Here is a 21509-nt window from a genome sequence, read left to right on the forward strand (position 1 = left end):
TCACAACCTAATGCTACAACGAAAGTAAACCCAAATGATATAGTTTTCCATTACAATTTGCGCGACTATAGTCAAAACAGATTGTTCCAATCAATCCACGACGACCCAGAGCCGGAAGACAGTAGTAAGCGTTATGACGTGTTCGACAAGGCCAAAGCAAATATCGACGCAGAGAGATTTAAGTGGCAACAGCGGTACAACGAACGGCATCAACAACCACAGCGTTATCAGGAAGGCGATCTCGTGATGATCACCGTAGTTCCAGCGGCCACAGGAGAATCGCATAAGCTAGATGCTAAGTATAAGGGACCGTATGTCGTTACGAAGGTATTAGACTATGATCGATACATTGTGGAAGATTTACCAGATGCACCTATTACGCAACGGAAGTACTGCGGCATAATATCCAGCGATCAAATGAGGCGGTGGTGTCAACTCAGCCCAGAACACGAAGACGGAAGCGACGGAAGTGTAACAGATGACTAACCGAGGCCGGTCCATGAAAGTCAGGAGAGGCCGAACTGTAAAAGGCAGGTGATCTAGCAGGCACAGTCGATCGTTGTCAATTAAATAATAAATTTCTTTTCTGAATATATCAGTTTTCTTTTAACTTTTCTCTAATTCAAATGTAACCTTTGCTTGAATAAACAATTTAAACCGAAGATCGGCGTTTATCCTTGACATTATTTTTTCGTTATTTCGCTCTCTGTGAGCGTAATTCTTTAAATTTTTTCATTCTTCTTCTTCCTGATAATTATCTGCTAGAAAAGAAAAGAAACAAAGCCATAAATTCGCCTTGGATTCGTTGTTGTTGTTGTTGTAGCGGCTACAATTGGATTCGTCTTGCCACCTTGTTTAAATTCGCTCGGAAAAAGAACATATCGAGGTGAATAACCGGTCAGGTTGCCCATCTCTAGAATTTAATATTTTATAAATTTCGAGTGTATAAAAAAATATGGGCACTAATGGTAAATTAATATATGTTCCGTTTATTTAGATTTTCATACCCGAAACATAATTTCAGCAGAAATATTGGAGGGTAATTGGGAGAAGGATTTTGTATTAAGTTTAGATAACGCAACTGCAACATCAGCCCAAGGAATAGTAAACAACAGCCATGATTCAATTATGCCTCATTCATCTCAATTTCAGTCTTTGGCAATAAAATTTGCTCATGAGAATAATCTAAAAGCACGTAGAAAACTTTTGGAAATATATAGAAATCATTTAATGAATTTCAAACGCTCCATCCTGATTAACCGTCGACGTTGGCAGCAAAGATTACAACGCCGGCAAGCATTACTGCGATCATTTTTCATGCAGCACATCTTGGAATTAGAGACTAGTTTTTTAGAGCTTATTCCTATTCCGAAACTAGGTAGTATTCAATTAAGAAAGGAATTGCCTAAAGCTCTTTTATTAACTGAAGAGCCTGTCGCGCCCGTCTATATGCGTAAATTTTACGAAGATGTTATGGGAATCAAAAGTGAGGATGACTGGATATCAAATTTTCGTATGCGAAAATCATCGTTCGAATGGATATGTGATCAATTAAAAGAAGTCATGCAGCCTTCGGGGCAAACTTCGCCTTTCCACAAGCTTGCATCTCATGAACAACAAATCGCGATGGGCTTGTACGCTTTTGCAACTGGTAATAATTACGGTGAAATAGCACGTATGTTTCAGATCACAAGCCGCCAAACCATCTACAAATTCATGAAATTGTTTGCCGAAGCTATTTTAAAAAAATGGGGTAAACAATTTTTAACCATGCCAAGCACTGAAGAAGAATATGATGCAATCGGCAATGCGTTTTATAATGCCTCCAATATGCCACCAGTGGTCATAGGAGTGTTGGGTATATGCGAATTGACGACCAAATCCGTGAAACTAAACAGCAATTCAAACGAGTCAGCAAACTCCACAATTATAATGCAGATGCTGATCGATAATAAATTATGGTAAGTTCTTCTGGTTTATTCCTTCTTTATCCTGCCTAATGTGATTTTTATAGTTTTCGTAAAGTAAAATTTGATTCAAATCAGCCAAGTCTATTCCTAGAAGAAACAAACGAGATTTCAAATGTAAGTATGAATCTACAGTGGAAAATTCTACACACATTTGGCTGTGTGTTACGAACAGCATTACTGCAAAACTCAAGTCATGTATTTCTAAAGCACAAGAGAATAAAGCATACCAATTGCGCAACTTTAATAATAATTGGTATTTATCGCAAACGAGTTTCAAAAGTGATACAATTAAAAATTTTGCATTTTTGAAATTATTCGTTAAAAATGTACACAGAGCACGCCGAAACAGCCCTTCATAGGGAGTCTGTCACCAATTACGACGACTCCCGGCCTATGAATATCGTGATCGGAACCCAATCACCACCTGTAGCAGAAACGGAGCTTCGCGTTACCCTGGCCCAGTTACGGTCTGGATACTGTAGCGGCCTCAACAGCTACATGTCCAGACCTGACCCCAATACTAGTAAACCAACGCCCCTCTCCCTTTGGCCCGACTCTGTTGAAACTGCCCATTTCCTGGGCCTACCGTCAGTTGAGCTTGACGACAATGATTGAAGGATTAACCGCATAAGCAGGGCTTAGTAATGCCGCTACAACAATAACAACGGAGCTTTTATTTTCCTTTCAGCCAAAGCGTGAGCAAATTTTTGTTAGAATTCGTTGAAAAAACCCAAGGGTAAAGTTTCCTTTGCCCATATGGTTATCATGTGCTAAGCAATAGTTTTTCGTATTTTCTGATAAACGTGTAATATTGAGTTGTGTCACTTTTGAAGATCTTCGGCGATATATAAACCGAACATGGAACATTACCATATTCGTATCATGATTTAGAAATAAGACTGATGTTTTGCATAATTGCGTTTAATGTTATACATGTAATGATCAAATAATGATTGAAATCAATTAAATTTACTTAGCTTCCGCCAAAGTTAATTAGTGAAAAAAGGGTTTCACGTTTTGTTGTGACGCCAGATACTTACTATCCACTCCGGAAATGGCTCATGCATAAGTACCAAGAACCGGCAGTGCCACACGAATTTGACTTCAATGAAGCAGTGGACAACTTGTTTGTTTTCAGAGATAAGGCTTTGCAACGATTATTTGCCCGGTGGCGCATTTTAAAATGGAACTATGACCTTAATTCTCGCACAATTGACAAAATTGCTCTAGCCTGTTGTGTACTACATAATGTCCTAGAAGAGAACGAAGAACCATTTGAAAAAGAATGGGCGAAATGGATGAATCTAGAAAGCACCAAATTTACAATGAGCACTCGCTTTAAGCCAGTGTTAAATGTACTCCAAGGAAGAGCCTACTCATGGGAGGCAGATGGCGCTGCTGAAGTACGCGAATTCCTAGGTCGCACCATAAGCTCAACAGAAATGTAGTATTTACCAATTGACTGAAGTTAATTTTAATCATCAAATGGGCAACATTCGACCAAGTATGGGTGTGTTTAGAAGTGCATCAATCAAAGCATCAGACGTATTTATTTCTAATCTATAATTATGCATTTCTGAACGCACCCTATTTTTCAACAATGCCAATAAGCAGCAGAATTGTAATATTAATGATAGATATTAAGTCCAAATACATATATTTATTACCAAAAAATATGCAAACAAAGTTGATTTTACTTTTTAGTATAAGCGTTGTGGTGGTCCCATAGAAGATTTAATGTGCAATGAACGCACATTTTGCCAGTTCTTCTTTAAAAGAGATACCAAGAAATTTATAGACAAGTGGATGTTCTGCACTAGCTCATCAGGCTTCATGTTAACGTGGCCTACAGCAACAGACAGGCACAACACCTTCTTCATTTGGAACTTGATGGTTGACTTAACTTCTTCGATTTTGGCCATCATAGATTCAGTATGAGACAAAAGACCAGGGAATTTGCCTGCCTTGTTCAAACCTGGACCCAAAAGACGTGGGATTTGTTTGATCAGCGATTCTGAAGCCAAGAAAGCATCGTACGACTTTGCTAGTTTCTTCACCAACTTCTTGTTTTTGTTCAATTTCTTAAGAGCTTCAGCATCCATGCATTCCACTCCATTAGCTTTAGCCTCGTCGCAATGCTGTTGGTCGCCGAGAACACACACCTTCATTTTGGGGCGAGGGATATGCTTCAACCTACGAAACAATACAATAATTAATAAGGCGAAATGGCACATCTTAAAAAAAAATTTCTTTTCACAATCAGTCGATTTTTATCTACATAGTAACTAAAAGGCTCATAGCTTTCAGGTAATACATGCAATAAATATTTAAACATCATTTCATTCACTTGAAATTACTATATTTAAGGTGGGGACTTACACGATAGATCGTGCTTTTCATCTATCTTAAGAACTAGAAAGCGGTCAATGATAGACCTACTCAGTTTGATTTTAAGACCCTGAGTGAAGGTCCGCCAAAAATCATTTGACTACCTGAGTCTCAAACTATATGCAGTTAAGAAATCATTCCTAATGCACATTGCTCTTCAACTTAGGTGCTCACCCACGTACTTCACAGTTCCGGAGAAACGCTTATCCTTTTGGGGATCGTAGTTTTTGAGACCAATTTGCAATTCCACAGTCTCCAAGAAGCCACGCTTCTTTTTTAGCGAGAACTCCAAAACTCCATTAACCGACTCGTAGAGTGTATCTCGTGATACTTTTGACCTGTAAACAAACCATGAATTAAATAAGATTTTAATCTATAAAATATACGTATTTAAGTACATATTTGTTCAAAATTTAAGCTGAAATTCCAAATAAAAAATAAGCTTTAGAATTATGCCAAAAATCTTGGACTTAATGTAGCAATCTTTTCCAAACTTCTATAGGATATTGATAAATCCATGGAGCTGGTTTTAGATTGCATATAAATACTACTCGATTGTGCTAAAGAAAGCATTCACAAGTAATAAATTACAAAACTTATTAAATCAATGTTTAGGATTGCTTTAAAATCTTCGGATTAACATAAACCAAAATTGTTAAACTTACGCCATGACTGCACTTTTCGACGGTCAATAGAAGAAAGAAAGAATTTGTTGTCCCTTCCTTTGACATTCGTCCAAAGCACTACTGCCAAACGTCGAGATATGCCAATCATAAATTTGACGGTCGTATATGTTATACGGTGTTTACATCAACCCAAAATGTATTCCCACGATGCAGCGATGTATTCTATCGTTCTTGTTTTTACCCATGATAAAAACATTACAAGGTAAAATCATTGAAAGCATGATAAAAATATAGTAAGGTAGAACCGCTGAGAGTCACTTTTAAAATTCTTGACGTTTCCAAACAATTTAATTTTTAAATTTACTCACAAACTCACACACACATTTTCATTTTCAATCTCAAGCAACAACAATTTCGAACAATTTCAATTTTTTATTTTCACTTTTATATGATTTTAAAATGTTGGCAAACTTCAAAAAAAAATCATGGCCGACAAATTGAGAGAACGGTTCTACCTTGCTATGTTTTTATCATGATTGAAAGCCAGGCCAGCAATATAATTATAAAATTCGAACTCAAGCTCACACACACATTCTCATTTTTGATCTCAAACAACAATTGTGAGCAATTTCATTTTTTTATTTTCAATTTTATATGATTTTAAAATGCTTGCAAACGTCAAAAAAAAATCATGGCCGACGAATTGTGAAAATGATTTTACCTTCTAATGCTTTTATCATGCTTGTACCTAACGATATTCCAGGCGGAAGTCTTAGTAGAACAGAAAATGTGGCCAGAATAAATATTATTTCAGATAGTCAGGCAGGGTTAAAGGCCTTACTGCCATCCCTAAATTGGCGCGTCAAGCGTTAAGCAACTGTCAAAAATCCTCATGCCTATACAATTTGTATGAAGCATCCCACAATAACGCGGCGCTAACGCCGAGCAAATGGAATTTTCATTTTTGACAGGGCGTTACGTGTTGAAGTTGGATGCAGAAGACGGAAAGAAAGAGAAGGGACAAAAAAAGTGAAAGAGGAAACAAGAATAAAAACGAGAGGACCTGAGAAAACGTCAAAAATTACGACGCGTTGATTTGGGGATAGCGCGCGCTGACACTCGTTGACAATGGATAACGCAACGCTGAGCACTCCAATTTAGGGACGGCAGTTACCGCCCTATTCCCACACCATTGACAAAACTCAGCGGCTGACTATTGCCTTTACTACTGCGCCGCTGCTGCTGTCGTATGACAATTGTCAGTTTTATTGTTATGACCTACTGAGTAAGTGACAACGGCGAAACAATGTTTATATTGTGTTTTAGGCGCAGCAATTCTGACAATAGTCATATGATGAATTTTGGTTATGGGAATAGGGCGGTAAGACTCTTTTAAAACGGCATCAAGATTTGTGAACAACTGTGAAACTCTTTGTAACTACCTGGGAGTCCACAATAGCGTAATGCTGTCGTGGGTTCCGGGATTTGAAGGGGACGTTAGATATTGAAATAAATTGAAAACTTAAAAACATTTTGTACGTTTTAGACGCCTTTGGTAGGAAGAATAATTGCATACAAAAAAATCGCCGTGTGTAAAGGTGAACTTAGTCAAGAACGCAGAATTTATACTTAAACGCAGTCTGTGTACGCAGAATTTTGTCGATTACTGGAGCCCTCAGTGTTTCTTACTACAGTGTTGCCACTCATCAATGCCTTTTCATAAACTTACCTTTTCAACTACAATTTTTCGTGCTATAATAGCTCGTAGCTAAATATATACTACTTAGTTTTCAACAAAAAGCCTTATTCAATAGTAAATTTCAAATATTTTAAACGTATTTTGAATAGGAAATAATAACTTGCAAAACTGACGACGTGGCAACCATCTGAAATCAGCTCACAGCGAAAAATCCAAATTCTGCAGTTCTCTGCGCTACGGGCTAGAACTAAAGAAAAATTCTGCGGAGTTGAGTTTTCATTTACATGGCGCTCTGGTAAGACAGATCGTGTCAGCTGACTCGGGTTTACGTACCGGTAGGTTTACGTTCTTGACTAATTTCGGCTTTAAACACCGAAAGGGCATATCAAAAATCGCGTCGACAAAAGTTTCCGTGTATAAACACAGACTTTGCAACACCTCCTTGTATGAATTCGCCTTGTTAAAAACCAACAAATAAAAAAAGCGAAACGAAGGGATAATAATTCGAGAGAAAAACGGAAAAAATAATTGGGAATTGAAATTTGTTTATCTCAAAATACTTGTTGGAATCTGAACGTTTCCAAAATATTTGTGCATCAAGATCAAGATTGGTGTGTTTGTTGTGAGAATCCGCATTTCTTCGTTCAAATTTGTTTAGTTTATTATTTAGGATTTATGCCGGTGACAAACACGATGTAGCGAAGTATTCTATCATTCGTGGGTGACAAAAGTATATAAATACATATATATCTATTACATAGATGGTTATGCTAAATTTTGTTCACTGAATCAAATCATTAGCGTGCAGATAAATGGTATTTTTAATGTCAAGTCTAAGTTCCATGGGTAAGACATCGCCTTTCGCCGCTGCCCACGTTTTCCAGTTGGATACCTTTAAGTCCATTTTTCTAAGTTTTAATATTCTATTTGTAAGCAAAATGTATTTATATACTATTACTCACAAAATTGAGCGTACGTTTTTTTGTTAATATTCGCAATGTTTTACCCACAAGCTGATGGCCCCGGTAGCCGATGCTCATATTAACTATTAGTATAAAATTCAGGTACCTATGCAGTTTTATAGCCATTTTTAACCGTCTTCCAAAAAAGGAGGGGGTTATCAGTTCGTCGGAATATTTTTATTTATTATTATTGGCCCCTGTAGCCGATCCTCATATTAACTATTAGTTCTGATATTCATATCGGCACTAAATAATAATAATAATAATACCCACATACTAAAATTTTTTATTTTGTATTAAAATATGGCTTATATCACAGCAAACCCAATTTAAGTCCAAGAAAGAAGCTGTGAACGAAAATTAAGAAAAATCTGCAAAATCTCAGACTTTTTAATAACAATTTCTAAAAAAAATCCAGGTACCTATGCAGTTTTATAGCCATTTTTAACCGACTTCCAAAAAAGGAGGGGGTTATCAGTTCGTCGGAATATTTTTATTTATTTTTTTTTTGTATGTTACCGCATAACTTTGGACTACGTCAACCGATTTCGATAATTCTTTTTGAACGGAAAGGTAGTGTCTCAGAGGTGGTCCCATACTAATTTGGCATCGGCGTAGCCAGAATGAAATTTAGGGGGGGAGGGGGGCTCGACCCTATTAAGCTGGCATTTCAGGGTACTATTTTATATATATACAAGGAAAATTTGAAAGTTAGGGGGTACCAGGCTACGCCCATGTAATTTGGTTTAGATCCGATCATTGAATCATGAAATATATAGATATATATATTTTTTTTAGCCTGTTTTTTTTGCTAAAAATTACTTAGTATAATAATATGCGAATTTCCAATGTCTACAAATTCGGGTTAATTTTTGAGAATTATTTTCTGACCTAGGTACGCATTGTTTCCATATAGAGTATTCTTAGATTTTTGTTTTATGGAAAAAAAACCGTACGCTCAAATCTGTAAGTAGCAGCATGTTATGAATATGAGCATATGCATGTAAGTATGTACTATGTATGTACATTTTCTTATAGAACGAAAAACTATTCTTATCCTTTAGTGGAAATTTACATGTACAACAGAACAGAAGATAAAAAAATTGAAAAGCAACGGCAACAAGGAACGTGCCATTAATACTATGTAAATATTTTCCGCCCCCGTCAGCAGAGTATAAGTCAACGAAGTTTTTCGGTAATAATACGACCACTGCTCTTGCTGACATCAACATCGCTACTCGGTAACCAACAGTTGTGATTTTCCATCTCTCTTCCATTCCATATTGAAGAGATATTTTCTGTTTTTATTAAATTATCATTGGTAAATGGATGTTCTGTTGGAAACTGAAGTCTCCGTAATTCATAACAATAGCTGACGGAATGGATTGCTAAATTGAAGATAATAAAAACGGATGCATAATTACATAACTGAATTCCTGTTTAAAATCAATAAGTTATTCTAATTACATACTCTATTTGCCCCGCTCGATTTTGAATAAAGACTAATTCGGCGACAGGTGAAACTAACCAAAACTACGAAATTGTATGGAAATACTATAATTCACTTATCAGCAGTGAGTTTGAAATATTGTGACTACCTTGGCTGCTTCAGCTGTTCTGACTTATTAGATACCTGAGATGTTACCGTACGCTAATTGAATCAGCGAATTTTTAAAAATATTTGTTAAGTAATGGCTCGGCCCGTATATGAAACACACGTAAGTTACAAAAATTATATTTTATATATATATATATATATACGTATATACATATGAACTACATACTATACGTGCATACCTACATACATTAGACCAGGTCGGTATTAATACGAAAGAAAATAGTTTGTAGAACATACAGCCTGATTCGCTTGAATAGGTACGCATATTTTCCTCAAGACCCAAGCTTATGTATATCTGGATTTGTGGGCATCAGAGAAGTTTCTATTTGATCTTGTTTTGAAGAATGCTTAATTTTGAAGAAAAGTGGTGAAAATGAAAAAAACCCTTTGATTAAGGCGCTGGCCCAATGCAGGCTTGCTTTGCGCGCCTTGCTGACTTTAATTTGCTTTGATTTACTTTGAAAACTTGTTTGGCCGAATGGCGGCTAGGAATGCTGTCAAAGTAACCAGCTGTCTGGTTGAAAAGTCAATGTCTGTTCCCTTAACACTAATAATTATTTTCCTAGAAAACTCTAAAAAATTTATCAGAAACTTTTAGATTTACTTTTAAATTAATACGAAATAATGTTTGTATTTAAAAGAAATGGTAAAATGATACTTATGTATATCTACATTTACTAAAAAAACTACAGCTTAAAAAAGCGATTTCCTTGAAGAAAAGAGCGATCAATTTTTTTTCCTTTCGTTTAAAATCTGTACTATAAGTTAACGATATTTATGTTAAATATAAATATGGAAACAACGAACCATTTTTATTTGATTTCTAATTGTTTGCATTTTCTGCGACTTTTTTTTTTTAAATTAAGTAAGCAAATTTTTGTTTGAATTTATGTTTTTTGAACGGGAACATACCTCTTTGTTAAAAGCCTACAAAACGCTTTCAAATAAAATATTTGCCTATTTGAAACTTTGAAGCGCTTAAAGAAAGTGAAGAAAGGCTGCCATTTGGCCAGCTTGTATACGTTTTAGTATATTCCAAATAATTTTTGACAATTCGCATCGAAGCAAGCCAGGATTGGGCCAGTACCTTTACTTTGGATTTTATTTCACTTTTTATAAAACTACAAGAAAATTATTCTTTCAATTTTTATCCACTTGAAGAAGTATAAGGATGCATAGCCTTATTATGTGCATAGCAAATTTATTAAAATTGCATTTAAAGCCTTTTTAAGAATTTAAAGGATAATAAAAAGACCTATAACAGAGCAAGAATTGGCGAAACAGGTGCACTTTCAACTGCAAAAAATGCATAAATGTAGGGCTTCGCGGATCCAGGACTTTGCAGGCGATTTGTTGCAAATGAAACTGAAGAAAAATGCAAATGTTTTTGACAGCTGAAGCCGACAGTTCGCATGAAAAAAGCATGAAATGGAGACAGAACACAAAAGTTAGACGGAAATAACAAAAGTCTTTTACGAAGTCAACAAAGTACAGAGCCGCAACAAGGTCATCCAAGTCGCTAGCCGGCAGTACTTGAGGAAAAGACAAAGAAACGTTGCTGGCAACATACAAGGCAATAGGCCGGTCGGTTTTAAATTACGCAGCACCAGCCGGTCGCGGGGACTAGTAGGACGCAGTGGATGAAGCTGCCGACCACCTGCACGACGAGGCAAAAATGCAATGCTCTGCAAGCAGTTTCTGGTTGGGAGCCATAGACGTGGTCATCCGAATAGGCAGCTGCTTGCAGAAGAGCCCTCGCGCAGGCACGTCAGCAGGCATCTCTACGAACTGACGGACGAAGTCCAGAGGTTCATTAAGTAGCCTCTGGACCTATCAGCATATCGACAGGCCCTGAACGGCATTCACAGGGAGTCAGTCTCAAGTTATATAGACACCAGACCTGTGAATGCCGTTCTAGGCACACAACCACCGGGCATCGACGAGACGGAGCTTCATCTGCCTCGAGAACTACTGGCTACTGCAGCAGGTTTGTTTTTAACCGACTTCCAAAAAAGGAGGAGGTTATCAGTTCGTCGGAAAATTTTAAAATTAAAATGAATGGATGCTTTTGTTGGTTTTTGTGTAAAAGCCACTGTGCCAGTTCAATTGAATCAAAATAATAAGCATAAATTTCGTGTAGTTTGATAGTACGTGGAATAAAATCCAAAGTAAAAGAGGTATTTTCTCCAGTTTCACCACATAACTTTGGAATTGATCATTCTCCAACATAAGATTAAAAAGAAACTTCTCCGATTTATTTGCATAAATGTGATGGATCGATTAAAAGGTATTTTTTTAAGACCGGATTTTTTTTTTAACGTCATGGGGAAATGCCAAAAAAATAAAATGTTTGACTCTAGATTAAATAAATTCAAACATAAAATTTTAGAACGTTGGGAGAGTCTGTATTTGGTGTAACGAGTTATGTGAGTATGTACCTTACTTGGACAGTTAATTTCCAATTTTCGAACCGAAAAACGCCTCCTAGCTGCCGAACTAACGGTGCTCCATTTTGGGTTATCGCCGTGCAATAAGCAAAAATTGTTGTAAGATATCGTCATCCTTATAAAAGGCATACAAGAGTAAACACCTATCAACACACACCAAGGCTCATTTAATGTGCCTTGATACAAACCAATTCTTAAAATATTATAAATGAGACTATTGAAAGCTAGCGATACCATCCATTGACTGAAGTTACCATTCTTTTATTTTTGACCCAAAATGCTAATTCATAAAACGATTCTCGAATTGAGATGCTATCAATTTTATGTGGAATATTATTATACATGCCACATATATTGCATAAAACGATGTGAGGCCACATAATTCGATCAAATGCATCATAATCAATTAAAACGTAAATTTTCGATTTTTAGTTAGTTACGACTTTTTGTAAATCAGCGACGATGTCAGATAGGGCCTTTCTATATTAAGGCAACGATATGTATGTTTCTATGCATGTACACGGGCAATCAAAAGTGAGTGTATGGTGTTCTTGTTTAATATTTGCAATGTTTTTCAAGCTAACTGGACTACCCTACCTTCGTTGAATTTTTCTAAGTTCTGTATAAAGGTTGAAAGTTTGATTTATGTGATTTTGATTAAAGCATTAACTATATTTTTATAAAAATATAACAAAAAAAATTTTCAACTCGAACATTGCAAATATTACCTAAACAAAAAACACCATGCACTCACTTTTGATTGCCAGTGAATGTATTTGGGAAGTTTGGTTATTTGTTAGACGGAACATATTTATTCTATGTACTTTCAAGCTAATTAATTGCATAATGAAATCTTAAAAAACTTAAACAGTACTAGACTGTCTCGCTTTTATTTCGGAATGTCTTACACATTGAGAAGTTAGCATCCCTGCATACCACTTTTTCAGAGTATTGTGCATTGTAAAGAAATTTTAAAGAATTCGTTAAGATTTAATTCGATTTTTTGCCGAATTTTCTAAAATGAAATAAATTACGCACACTTCCATTCTTTTACGAAATTTCGGAAGAAAATCGGTGAAGCAACGAAGATAATGGTGCTATCCCTGCAAACCAAAGTTCCCGAAATCTTAACCAAATCTTTGGGAGTATCTGATTTCTGTAACGATTTTTTTCCGAATCTTAAAAGAAAATTATATGAAGTGGTTGACAAGAACTCGTAAAGAAATTTCTGTACGAAAAATAAAGAAAATTCTGAAAAAAGTCTGCAAGAAATTCTTCACATAGCAGCATTATTTTTATTTCTTTACCGATTTTCTTCCGAAATTTCGTAAAAGAATGTAAGTGTGCGTAATTTATTTCATTTTAGAAAATTCCGCAAAAAATCGGAAGGGATCTTTCCGAATTCTTTAAAAATTCTTTACGATTCAGAATACTCTGAAAAAATGGTTTGCAGGGATGTGAAGAATATCTTTCAGAATTTTTCCAGAATTTTCTTTATTTTTCGTACAGAAATTTCTTTACCACTTCATATAATTTTCTTTGAAAATTCATAAAAAAATCGTTACAGAAATGATATACTCCTAACGATTTCCTTAAGATTTCGGGAACTTTGGTTTGCAGGGTTACTGCCAATATACAAGTATTACATATATGATTTGAACAAAACAAAGTTACGCTGCCGATCAAAACTGAGTGCATGGTGATTTTATTTTAAATATTTACAATGTTTTCCAAGTAATTTTTTTGTTATATTTTTAAAAAATATTTTTCATGCTATAGCCAAAACCATAAAATTAATTCAAACTTTCAAACTTAATACAAACTCTAGAAAATGCATAAAATTTCCATAAAAATTTTGAACTTTTTTATGTATGTTACCGCATAACTTTGGACCCCGTTAACCGATTTCTATAATTCTTGTTGTTTTATAGGAAAAGTGTTACTTCACAGGTGGTCCCATACTAATTTGGTTTAAATCCGATCATTGTAAGAAATTTACGATAATCTTAAATATATATATATATGAGTATTGAAGTCGGCTTTGTTTTTTGCTTAAAAATTACTTGTTATAAATTGCACTTCTTATATGAAAAATGCGCTGTTTAAAACTTGCTCTAATTTTACAAAAATTTCATGAGGCATGTAATTGCATACCCAAGAACTGAGATTAAAAAGTTCAAAATTTTGATGGAAGTTTGTTGCATTTTTCTAAAATTTTTATTAAGTTTTCAAGTTGATTAATATATTGATGTAATGGTTTTGTTTAAAGCATGAAAAGTATTTAAAAAAAAAATACAAAACAATTAACTTGAAAAACATCGCAGATATTTGAAAAAATCACCATTCTCTCAGTTTGATCGCCAGTGTATGTACATAAAAAATACAAATATGTGCATATTCATATGTATGTATATACAGATGCGTGCAACTAATTAGCAACGAAATTCAAAACGATATTGCTTGCAAATTATGTTTTTTTATTTATTTTTAATAATTTTCATTTAAAATATAATTCAATCTATATCAGAAACCACAATAACAAAAGTTGCAAAGCTTGCACAAATTGCAAAAAAATTAATCAAACTTCAAAAAATTGTCATCAAAATTTCAAAATTTTTAATTAGAATATTTAGAAAATTTTCGGGTATGCAGTTTTGTAGCCCATTCAATTTTAGTATAATAAAGTGCAAGTTTCAAGTCGCCAAAAATTACCGTTGATTTTTTAAAATTTTTTTTGTCGAGGGTGTTGCGGATTTTTTTCCATGTAAAAAAATATTTTGATCATGTGTTATACCCGAAAATTTTCTAAATATTCGAATTAAAAATTTTGAAATTTTAATGACAAGTTTTTGAAGTTTGATTAATTTTTTTGCAATTTGTGCAAGCTTTGCAGCTTTTAATATTGTGGTTTCTGAAATAGATTGAAATATATTTTAAATGAAAACTATTAAAAATAAATAAATAAACATTATTTGCAAGCAATAACGTATTGAATTTCGTTGCTAATTAGTTGCACGCATCTGTACATATGTATACATATTTAGCCTAAAATATGGCATAAGAAAATTTTCAAATAAAAATTATACTTTTCGCTCAACTTTAAGCGAAAGGTGAACGATTTCGGGCAAAAATGGTGGAGCTACGCAACCTTCCGTAGTAAGGGGGGACAAAAAGTCAAAATGGGGTACGTCTGACGGATGAGTAAGCCCTCTTGAATCCATGCATTTTTAAATGCATGCTAGCGTTCGTGCTAAATTTCCAGCACATATCCCAAAAAAAGAGTAAAACATGCGCGTTATGATTACTAACAAATTTTCAAGATCCGAAACCTTACTAGTACATAGTTTCCGATATATACATACATACTACATACAAACGAAGCTTATCTCTAATAATATACATTTTTGATGATTCTTGCTCTCTTATCGCTTTAAAAACGATACTCACCATTACGTACGCTAATATTTATGAATTTTTTTATTAAAAAGCTCACACATACAATTGTATGGCTGGATGTATGTGCATATGTACATACATATGCATATGTATAATATTGGCTTCATTTTTAGCATTGACATTGGAATACATAATAAGCCTTAGTAGATGCAGGGCTGGAAAATATTTGAGCCGACTTTGCTATTCGTCGACATATGAAGCGCCGGTTCGCTCATGTGCCTAGCGTGTATGCAAGTAGCAATTGCCTCATCGTCCAGCCATGCTGAAATCGAAGTCAAATACAAGTAATTAGACATATTCGAAATTAAACTCTGTTAGTAGTCGGTCAAAGGGCAGTGAGTTTTATTGGTTAAAGTTCAACAGTGCTAATAGTGACGATTTTAGTGCAGTAAATCGAGACGATGAGTGATTTAGACGTAAGCCAAAATTTGCCATTTTAGTAGGTATAAACAAATTATATTCGGTAGGGGTTTTTACACGTTAAGCGTAGATGTATATGCGTGTGAAAAAACACGGCTATTATTGAAGTGAGACAATTTGCAATTCGCTCTATACTGGGTGGAAGTTGAATAATACAATGTCATGCTTAACAAATAAAAAAATAATGTGTGTATTCTGCATAGATAAGTTAAATTTAAATGTATATACATAATTTATATTCGTACGTATTGGCATTATATCGACGGACGTTTATGCGGAGCTTCTTCTTCGATATGTGGTGTGCGTCTGGAGGTGGGTTCACAAAAAAGATGGGCCTTTGGCTTTACGCCTCCTCCGAACGCAAATGATTTTATTAGGAAAACATTTTTTTGATGCTGCTCGGACGAGGGATCGAACCCTGTACTTGTCGAGTGGTAGTGCCACTTCTAACCTCTTATATGGAGATAAGAAATATTAAATGATAACACGTTAGTAATTTCCATGCAGCCAATTAAAAGAATTTGAGATCTGGTGCATTAGTTTCCATAAATGCTGTTGAATTTAAAATAGTTGTGCGCACATACATACATATTTACATACAGTGAAAGCTCCAATAAGCGGACACCGATGGTCACCTACTTTTTGTCCGCCTATGAGAGATGTCCGCTTATGGGAATTTCGTAAAAAAATAACATTAAAATTCAAATTTAAAAAATTAAAAATTCGGGTTTCTAAATTAAAATAATCAGCCTCATTGCGAGAATTGTGCCGAATGCAAGTCGTTTTTCGAGGGTCGAATCGTATCGAAAATATCACGTTATTTTTCACGTATTTCCACTCGACTAGTGTATTAATACGGAAAAACTTGGCAGCACTGCATATTTTTCGACGATTTTCGTCGTTTACTTATTTCAGCACGGCAGTAGACAGTAGCTCTGATCCTGAACTCCATGAACTTACAGGTTTTACACGAATTTGCAGGAAGTTACAGGAGAAATGATCCCGTACTCCAAACTCCTTCAAAATCCTGTAAATGAGAGCGATTTTCGGAGAGTTCTGTAGAGAATGAAGTTGCCAGATTTTACCCGAACTTTTTCTTCTGGTAAAATCATGAAAAGTGTCAAGCGATCGGCTGTTTGACGTTTTTACAGAAAAAATGCTTTTTTGTTCCCGTACTTTTTGGTTGTTACTCACCTTGTACTCTCACTTTAGAGAGAAATTTGGCTGTTTGACATAATTACAGGATTTTACACGAAAAGTATTGGATCAGAGCTAATATTTATTCTTCAAAAGACAGAAAGAGAAAGACTTAAAATTATATAAAAATGTATGACGTTTTCTTTTCTTCCGACAAATCTCAATGCCTGCTTCGCTCAAGCAGCATGAAGAGGGCAACGAAAAGGCAAAACTTTTTCTAGAAAAGAAAATATCTTTGAATAAGGAATATATATATATTTTTGTGTACATATACATACAATATGCATAAGCGCATGAGTCAATATCTGACTGAAAAAAATTGACCGCTTGTTAGAGCTTCGCGTCCGCTTATGGGAGATTTTTTTCATAACTGGACATTTTTCAGTGTCCGCGTCCGTTTATCGGAAAGTCCGTGTATGGGAGAGCATTTTGTATGAAAAAAAAAACAAAAATTGTTCGTTCCCAGGAATGTACATACTTTCAGATATTCGTGTACACGGGGAAAATCCGAATTACAGGTTAATATCCGTTCATCGGCTACTCGGATATCCGGATATTTTAAATGGTATTTGTAGGAATTCGTAAAAGTGCTCTCAAAGTTACCTGCATGTTTATAACACATTATTTGGATATCAGAATATATAAACTATTCGTACATCCGGAACATCACATGTGCAATTTATATTATTTATTGCTTCCATTTATCAAGTATTTAATTAATCTGCTTTCACTATCTATAGTTAGTTCCGATTGTGGTTGGCATTGCGGCTGTAGTGGCTGGTGCTGCAATCATTCATTATCTGCTGAATAAGAAGTCGTCGAAAAAGCGTCCCGAACCCAATCGAACTGCACGTCTGCGGACTTTAGTAGACCCGAATGACAAATATCAACTGCCACTAATTGAAAAGGAGGTTTTAAGCCACGACACACGCCGTTTCCGCTTTGGATTGCCATCCAACCAACATGTTCTTGGTTTGCCCGTAGGTCAGCATATCCACTTAATTGCTACCATCGATAACGAATTGGTAATTCGACCATATACGCCAATATCAAGTGATGACGAGGTCGGTTACGTTGATTTGGTCATTAAAGTATACTTTAAAAATGTGCACCCTAAATTCCCGGCTGGCGGCAAAATGACACAATATTTAGAACAAATGAACATAGGTGATAAAATTTCGTTCCGTGGCCCCTCTGGACGTTTACAATATCAGGGACAAGGCCGATTCCAAATCAAAAAGCTTCGCAAGGATCCACCAAAGACAGTTGTCGCCAAGCGTGTAAATATGATATCTGGCGGCACAGGCATCACCCCAATGCTGCAGTTAATACGCGATGTTCTAAAGCATAATAATAAAGATAAAACTGAGCTCGCGCTGTTGTCTGCTAATCAGGTAGGATAATTTAATAGCTATTTATTTTAATATTTGTGTGGTTTTTTTTCTTTATCTTGTACAGACGGAGGCGGATATTTTACTGCGTAATGAACTGGATGATTTAGTAAAAAGATATCCGGACCAACTGAAAGTGTGGTATACGGTTGACAAAGCTAGTGAAGGTAATTCGAAAATTTATCATATAAAACGAACTACATACCATACTTCTTTCCTACAATTTCCTATATTCATCCTTGGAGCAGAAGCTTTGAAAACTATAAATATGCATTTAAAAATATTTAAAAAATCAAGAAATAGAATAGAGCGATACGATATGCGCTACCATATGCGGCGTGATAGCAAATCGTGTCGCACGACCGATACGCAAGCGATATTATGTCGCAGCAGTGTCGCCTTATAAATTTACGTACACACATATGACAAGCCACCCCAGTGTGTTTCGCCGCATTCTACAAAGTTAAAAATGGTGGTTCTAGTTAAATGTATGGAAAACCATATGTACATACATTAAGAACTTCTTATTTTTAATTTAAACTGATTTAAAACTTTTTCTAGCAGTTTTTGGCTTAAATCCTGTTTGCCTTGCAAATCATATAAATAAATAATATGGGAGTTCACAAGGTGCTGCATGCTGTCGTATTGTTGTATGTCGTAAACTTCAAACGGCTAAAATAATACTTAAGAGATTCGTAACTTACTATAAAAGTCGTATTATGAAATTTCACACCGTTAAAAAATTGTTTAATATGTGGTCCTCTAAACATATATTTAGCCGTTAAATACTTCACGACTATATACTTTACAAGTATATACCGTTTAAAACCCCTAATAAAAATCCAAGATGAAGATATATGTATCATCATATCTAAGTAAAAGAAGTACTTTAATAAAAGTAACATGCTTCCTTAGTAAAACTAATAAGAAGAGATAAAAATACAAAACATAATATGCATACATAACTTCTGCAAACATTTACATATAATATATATCGGTCTCAGGAAAATAACAAACCCAACAAGCAAAGCAAACTTAAAATAAGTTTTTTTTTAAGTTTACTAAAATAAATATAAAGCTTGCAAAACGATTATTCTTGGTTTATAAAATGCTTAAATGCTATTTTTTTTTACATAAAACGACGTGAAATGCATCAAAATCAATCAAAAAGTAAATTTGTTTTAGTTACGAACTGTTGCGTTTCAGATGGCGGTTAGTTACGACTTTTTGCATATCAGGTGGCAATATGTAGATTAAGCAGCTTTTACTTTTTTATTTTAACATTTATACATCTTTTTGTGTGGGGGATTTACATACATTCATATTAGCGGGGGCCGAAAATCCGCTTTTTTATAATGTTGATTGGTAATAGCAAAAATATCGTTCATTATAATCTAAAAAAAAATATGTGTGCAAGATTAAAATTGTTGGTAAATATCTTAGGCTCGCCCAAGTCTATCAAAGTTCAAGTGGTAACAAAAATTTTCTTAGCTTATTTCGATATTCTACAAAAATGGGCCATATACCAAAGTATGCAGGACTAATACTTTCGAAGATAATTACAATTTTAGTAAAAAAATTAATTAATTTATTTATTAATTTTTATTTTTTGAGCACCTTGAACTTTGATGAATCAAAATTCTAAAAAATCGGATTTTCGGCCCACGCTAATATATATATTCTCAACTCTTTCTTTATACTTAAATGAATTTTTGAGGCATACATGTGTATATATTCAATTTATTTGGAATGCTGCTTTTGGGCATATTTTTCACAAAAGGCTGGGCCTATAGTGATGGATATGTCAATGATGAAATGATACGATCTCAACTTTTTCCACCGAGTTCAGACACTCTTTGTTTACTGTGCGGACCACCGCCGATGGTGAATTATACTTGCATACCTGGATTGGAGCGCATTGGCCACCACGCAGACATGCGCTTTAGTTATTAAACTAATAAAAATTGGGAGTTTAGTAAAAATTTCGCTAAATGCGTGTAGGGTAAATATTTTTATGTACATATAACTAATCCGTATACCTGATTACATGCCTAAATTAATTAATTACATGCGTAAATTAAGAATTTGAAATCAAGTATTCCATAATAAAACAAGAGCTCTTTTTTTTAATCATAAATGCAGGTTGGACCTATGGAGTGGGGTTCATAAACGAAGAGATGATTAGGCAGCATCTTTTTCCGGGCTCGGAGGATACTTTGGTGTTGATGTGCGGCCCACCACCAATGATTAATTTCGCTTGTAATCCCGCTTTGGATAAATTGGAATTCCATCCAGATACAAGATTTGCATATTAAATTCAAAGTGCATTTAAAGAATTGCTAAATATTAGGTCAAATTGTGTGGAGATAAATTAAGTGTTGCCAACGCAAATAATATGATCTATGTGCATATCTGTTTTATTTCGGCTATTTATTCAAAAGAACTTTCTATCAGAGTTGAAAAAATTGTGTAATTAAAATTAATTTAGAAACGCTTCTTTTACCATCTTGCATACCTCTTCACCTATGTTTTTTGCAGTGGATTACAAAACATTTTCTAATATTGAAACTTTTCGAACAAAAATAACTACATACATATATATTTGTGCAAATATTGTGAATTCATGATTAATACTGAACTGAACTGAAAAGAAGCTTCTGACGCAAAATGTAATTGTTAAATCGTTAAGCAAGCCAGAGAAATGGAATATATTTAGAATACTAATGAAAACAATTACTTCATTACTTGCTGTTTTCTTTTGTGGACATAGGTACGTATGTATGTATATGGGCAAATCTACAAAACAGGTAACCTTTCTGTTATTTAGCTTTATTTTCATTGTTGTAAACTATATCAAGCTGGCTGCTTTTGGATATAATTCATAGACGTATACTTGAAGCCTCAAAAAAAAATGTTTAAACAATTTGTTGCATAACTTTTGAGTTATAGATGTTTTAATTCAAAACAATATTAAAAACAAGTGAATTTTTTATGTAATTTTTAAGAGGTGAAAAATTAATTATGTCTATAACTTTTGAAGCACACCATATACTGGTTTGCAATTTCATGTGCAATTAGTACTTATGTGTACACTTCATATGTAGTTGGTAACTAAAGTGTGCTTTAAAAAATAATTAAATGGCAAGTAACGAAAAGTGTGTAACTCTACTTTTCACAATTTTCGGTTTATCGCGTATAGTTTTTGATGCATGTAATTTTAAAAACTTTTTGAGTACGTATTGTATTCTACAAACGATTACGAATAATTTGATACCTAAGCAAAAGGTATGCATTCAGAATAAACCAACTTCGAAAGATGAAGTATTCTCCGATTT

General features: G+C 34.5%; 3 protein-coding genes across 13 annotated transcripts; 2 read left to right on the plus strand and 1 right to left on the minus strand.

Moving 5' to 3' along the window:
* The first annotated feature begins 859 nt into the window (after positions 1-859).
* On the plus strand, positions 860-3509 carry LOC108358973 (putative nuclease HARBI1). Of its 2 annotated transcripts, none has more exons than XM_017610548.1 (4): positions 860-968; positions 1028-1961; positions 2015-2084; positions 2948-3509. In XM_017610548.1, the coding sequence occupies exons 1-4, from the start codon at positions 956-958 to the stop codon at positions 3416-3418; spliced, it is 1488 nt and encodes a 495-aa protein (XP_017466037.1). In that variant the 5' UTR covers positions 860-955; the 3' UTR covers positions 3419-3509. The 2 variants fall into 2 exon arrangements, with proteins under 2 accessions (XP_017466037.1, XP_017466035.1); XM_017610546.1 differs by having other exon boundaries at positions 861-968; positions 1025-1961.
* Positions 3510-3610: 101 nt separating this feature from the next.
* RpL10Ab (ribosomal protein L10Ab) lies at positions 3611-5131 on the minus strand. Its single transcript, XM_017610560.1, has 3 exons — positions 5024-5131; positions 4541-4696; positions 3611-4163 (listed from the first exon to the last, which is right to left on the minus strand). The coding sequence occupies exons 1-3, from the start codon at positions 5026-5028 to the stop codon at positions 3671-3673; spliced, it is 654 nt and encodes a 217-aa protein (XP_017466049.1). The 5' UTR covers positions 5029-5131; the 3' UTR covers positions 3611-3670.
* Positions 5132-7149: 2018 nt separating this feature from the next.
* Positions 7150-20915, plus strand: LOC108358975 (NADH-cytochrome b5 reductase 3). 10 transcript variants are annotated; one of them, XM_017610558.1, is made up of 6 exons: positions 7150-7612; positions 8710-9363; positions 17524-18177; positions 18242-18341; positions 19955-20176; positions 20317-20915. In XM_017610558.1, the coding sequence occupies exons 2-5, from the start codon at positions 9337-9339 to the stop codon at positions 20125-20127; spliced, it is 954 nt and encodes a 317-aa protein (XP_017466047.1). In that variant the 5' UTR covers positions 7150-7612; positions 8710-9336; the 3' UTR covers positions 20128-20176; positions 20317-20915. The 10 variants fall into 10 exon arrangements, with proteins under 10 accessions (XP_017466047.1, XP_017466045.1, XP_017466043.1 ...); XM_017610554.1 differs by lacking the exon at positions 19955-20176 and having other exon boundaries at positions 7153-7612; positions 8710-9162; positions 9221-9363; XM_017610550.1 differs by lacking the exon at positions 19955-20176 and having other exon boundaries at positions 7153-7612; positions 8710-8886; positions 8996-9363.
* The last annotated feature ends 594 nt before the right edge of the window (positions 20916-21509 follow it).

The sequence above is a fragment of the Rhagoletis zephyria genome, unplaced genomic scaffold (genome assembly GCF_001687245.7).
Source record: "Rhagoletis zephyria isolate East Lansing unplaced genomic scaffold, Rhagoletis_zephyria_1.1 Rzeph_scaffold_00318, whole genome shotgun sequence".
Classification (NCBI taxonomy): Eukaryota; Metazoa; Arthropoda; class Insecta; order Diptera; family Tephritidae; genus Rhagoletis; species Rhagoletis zephyria.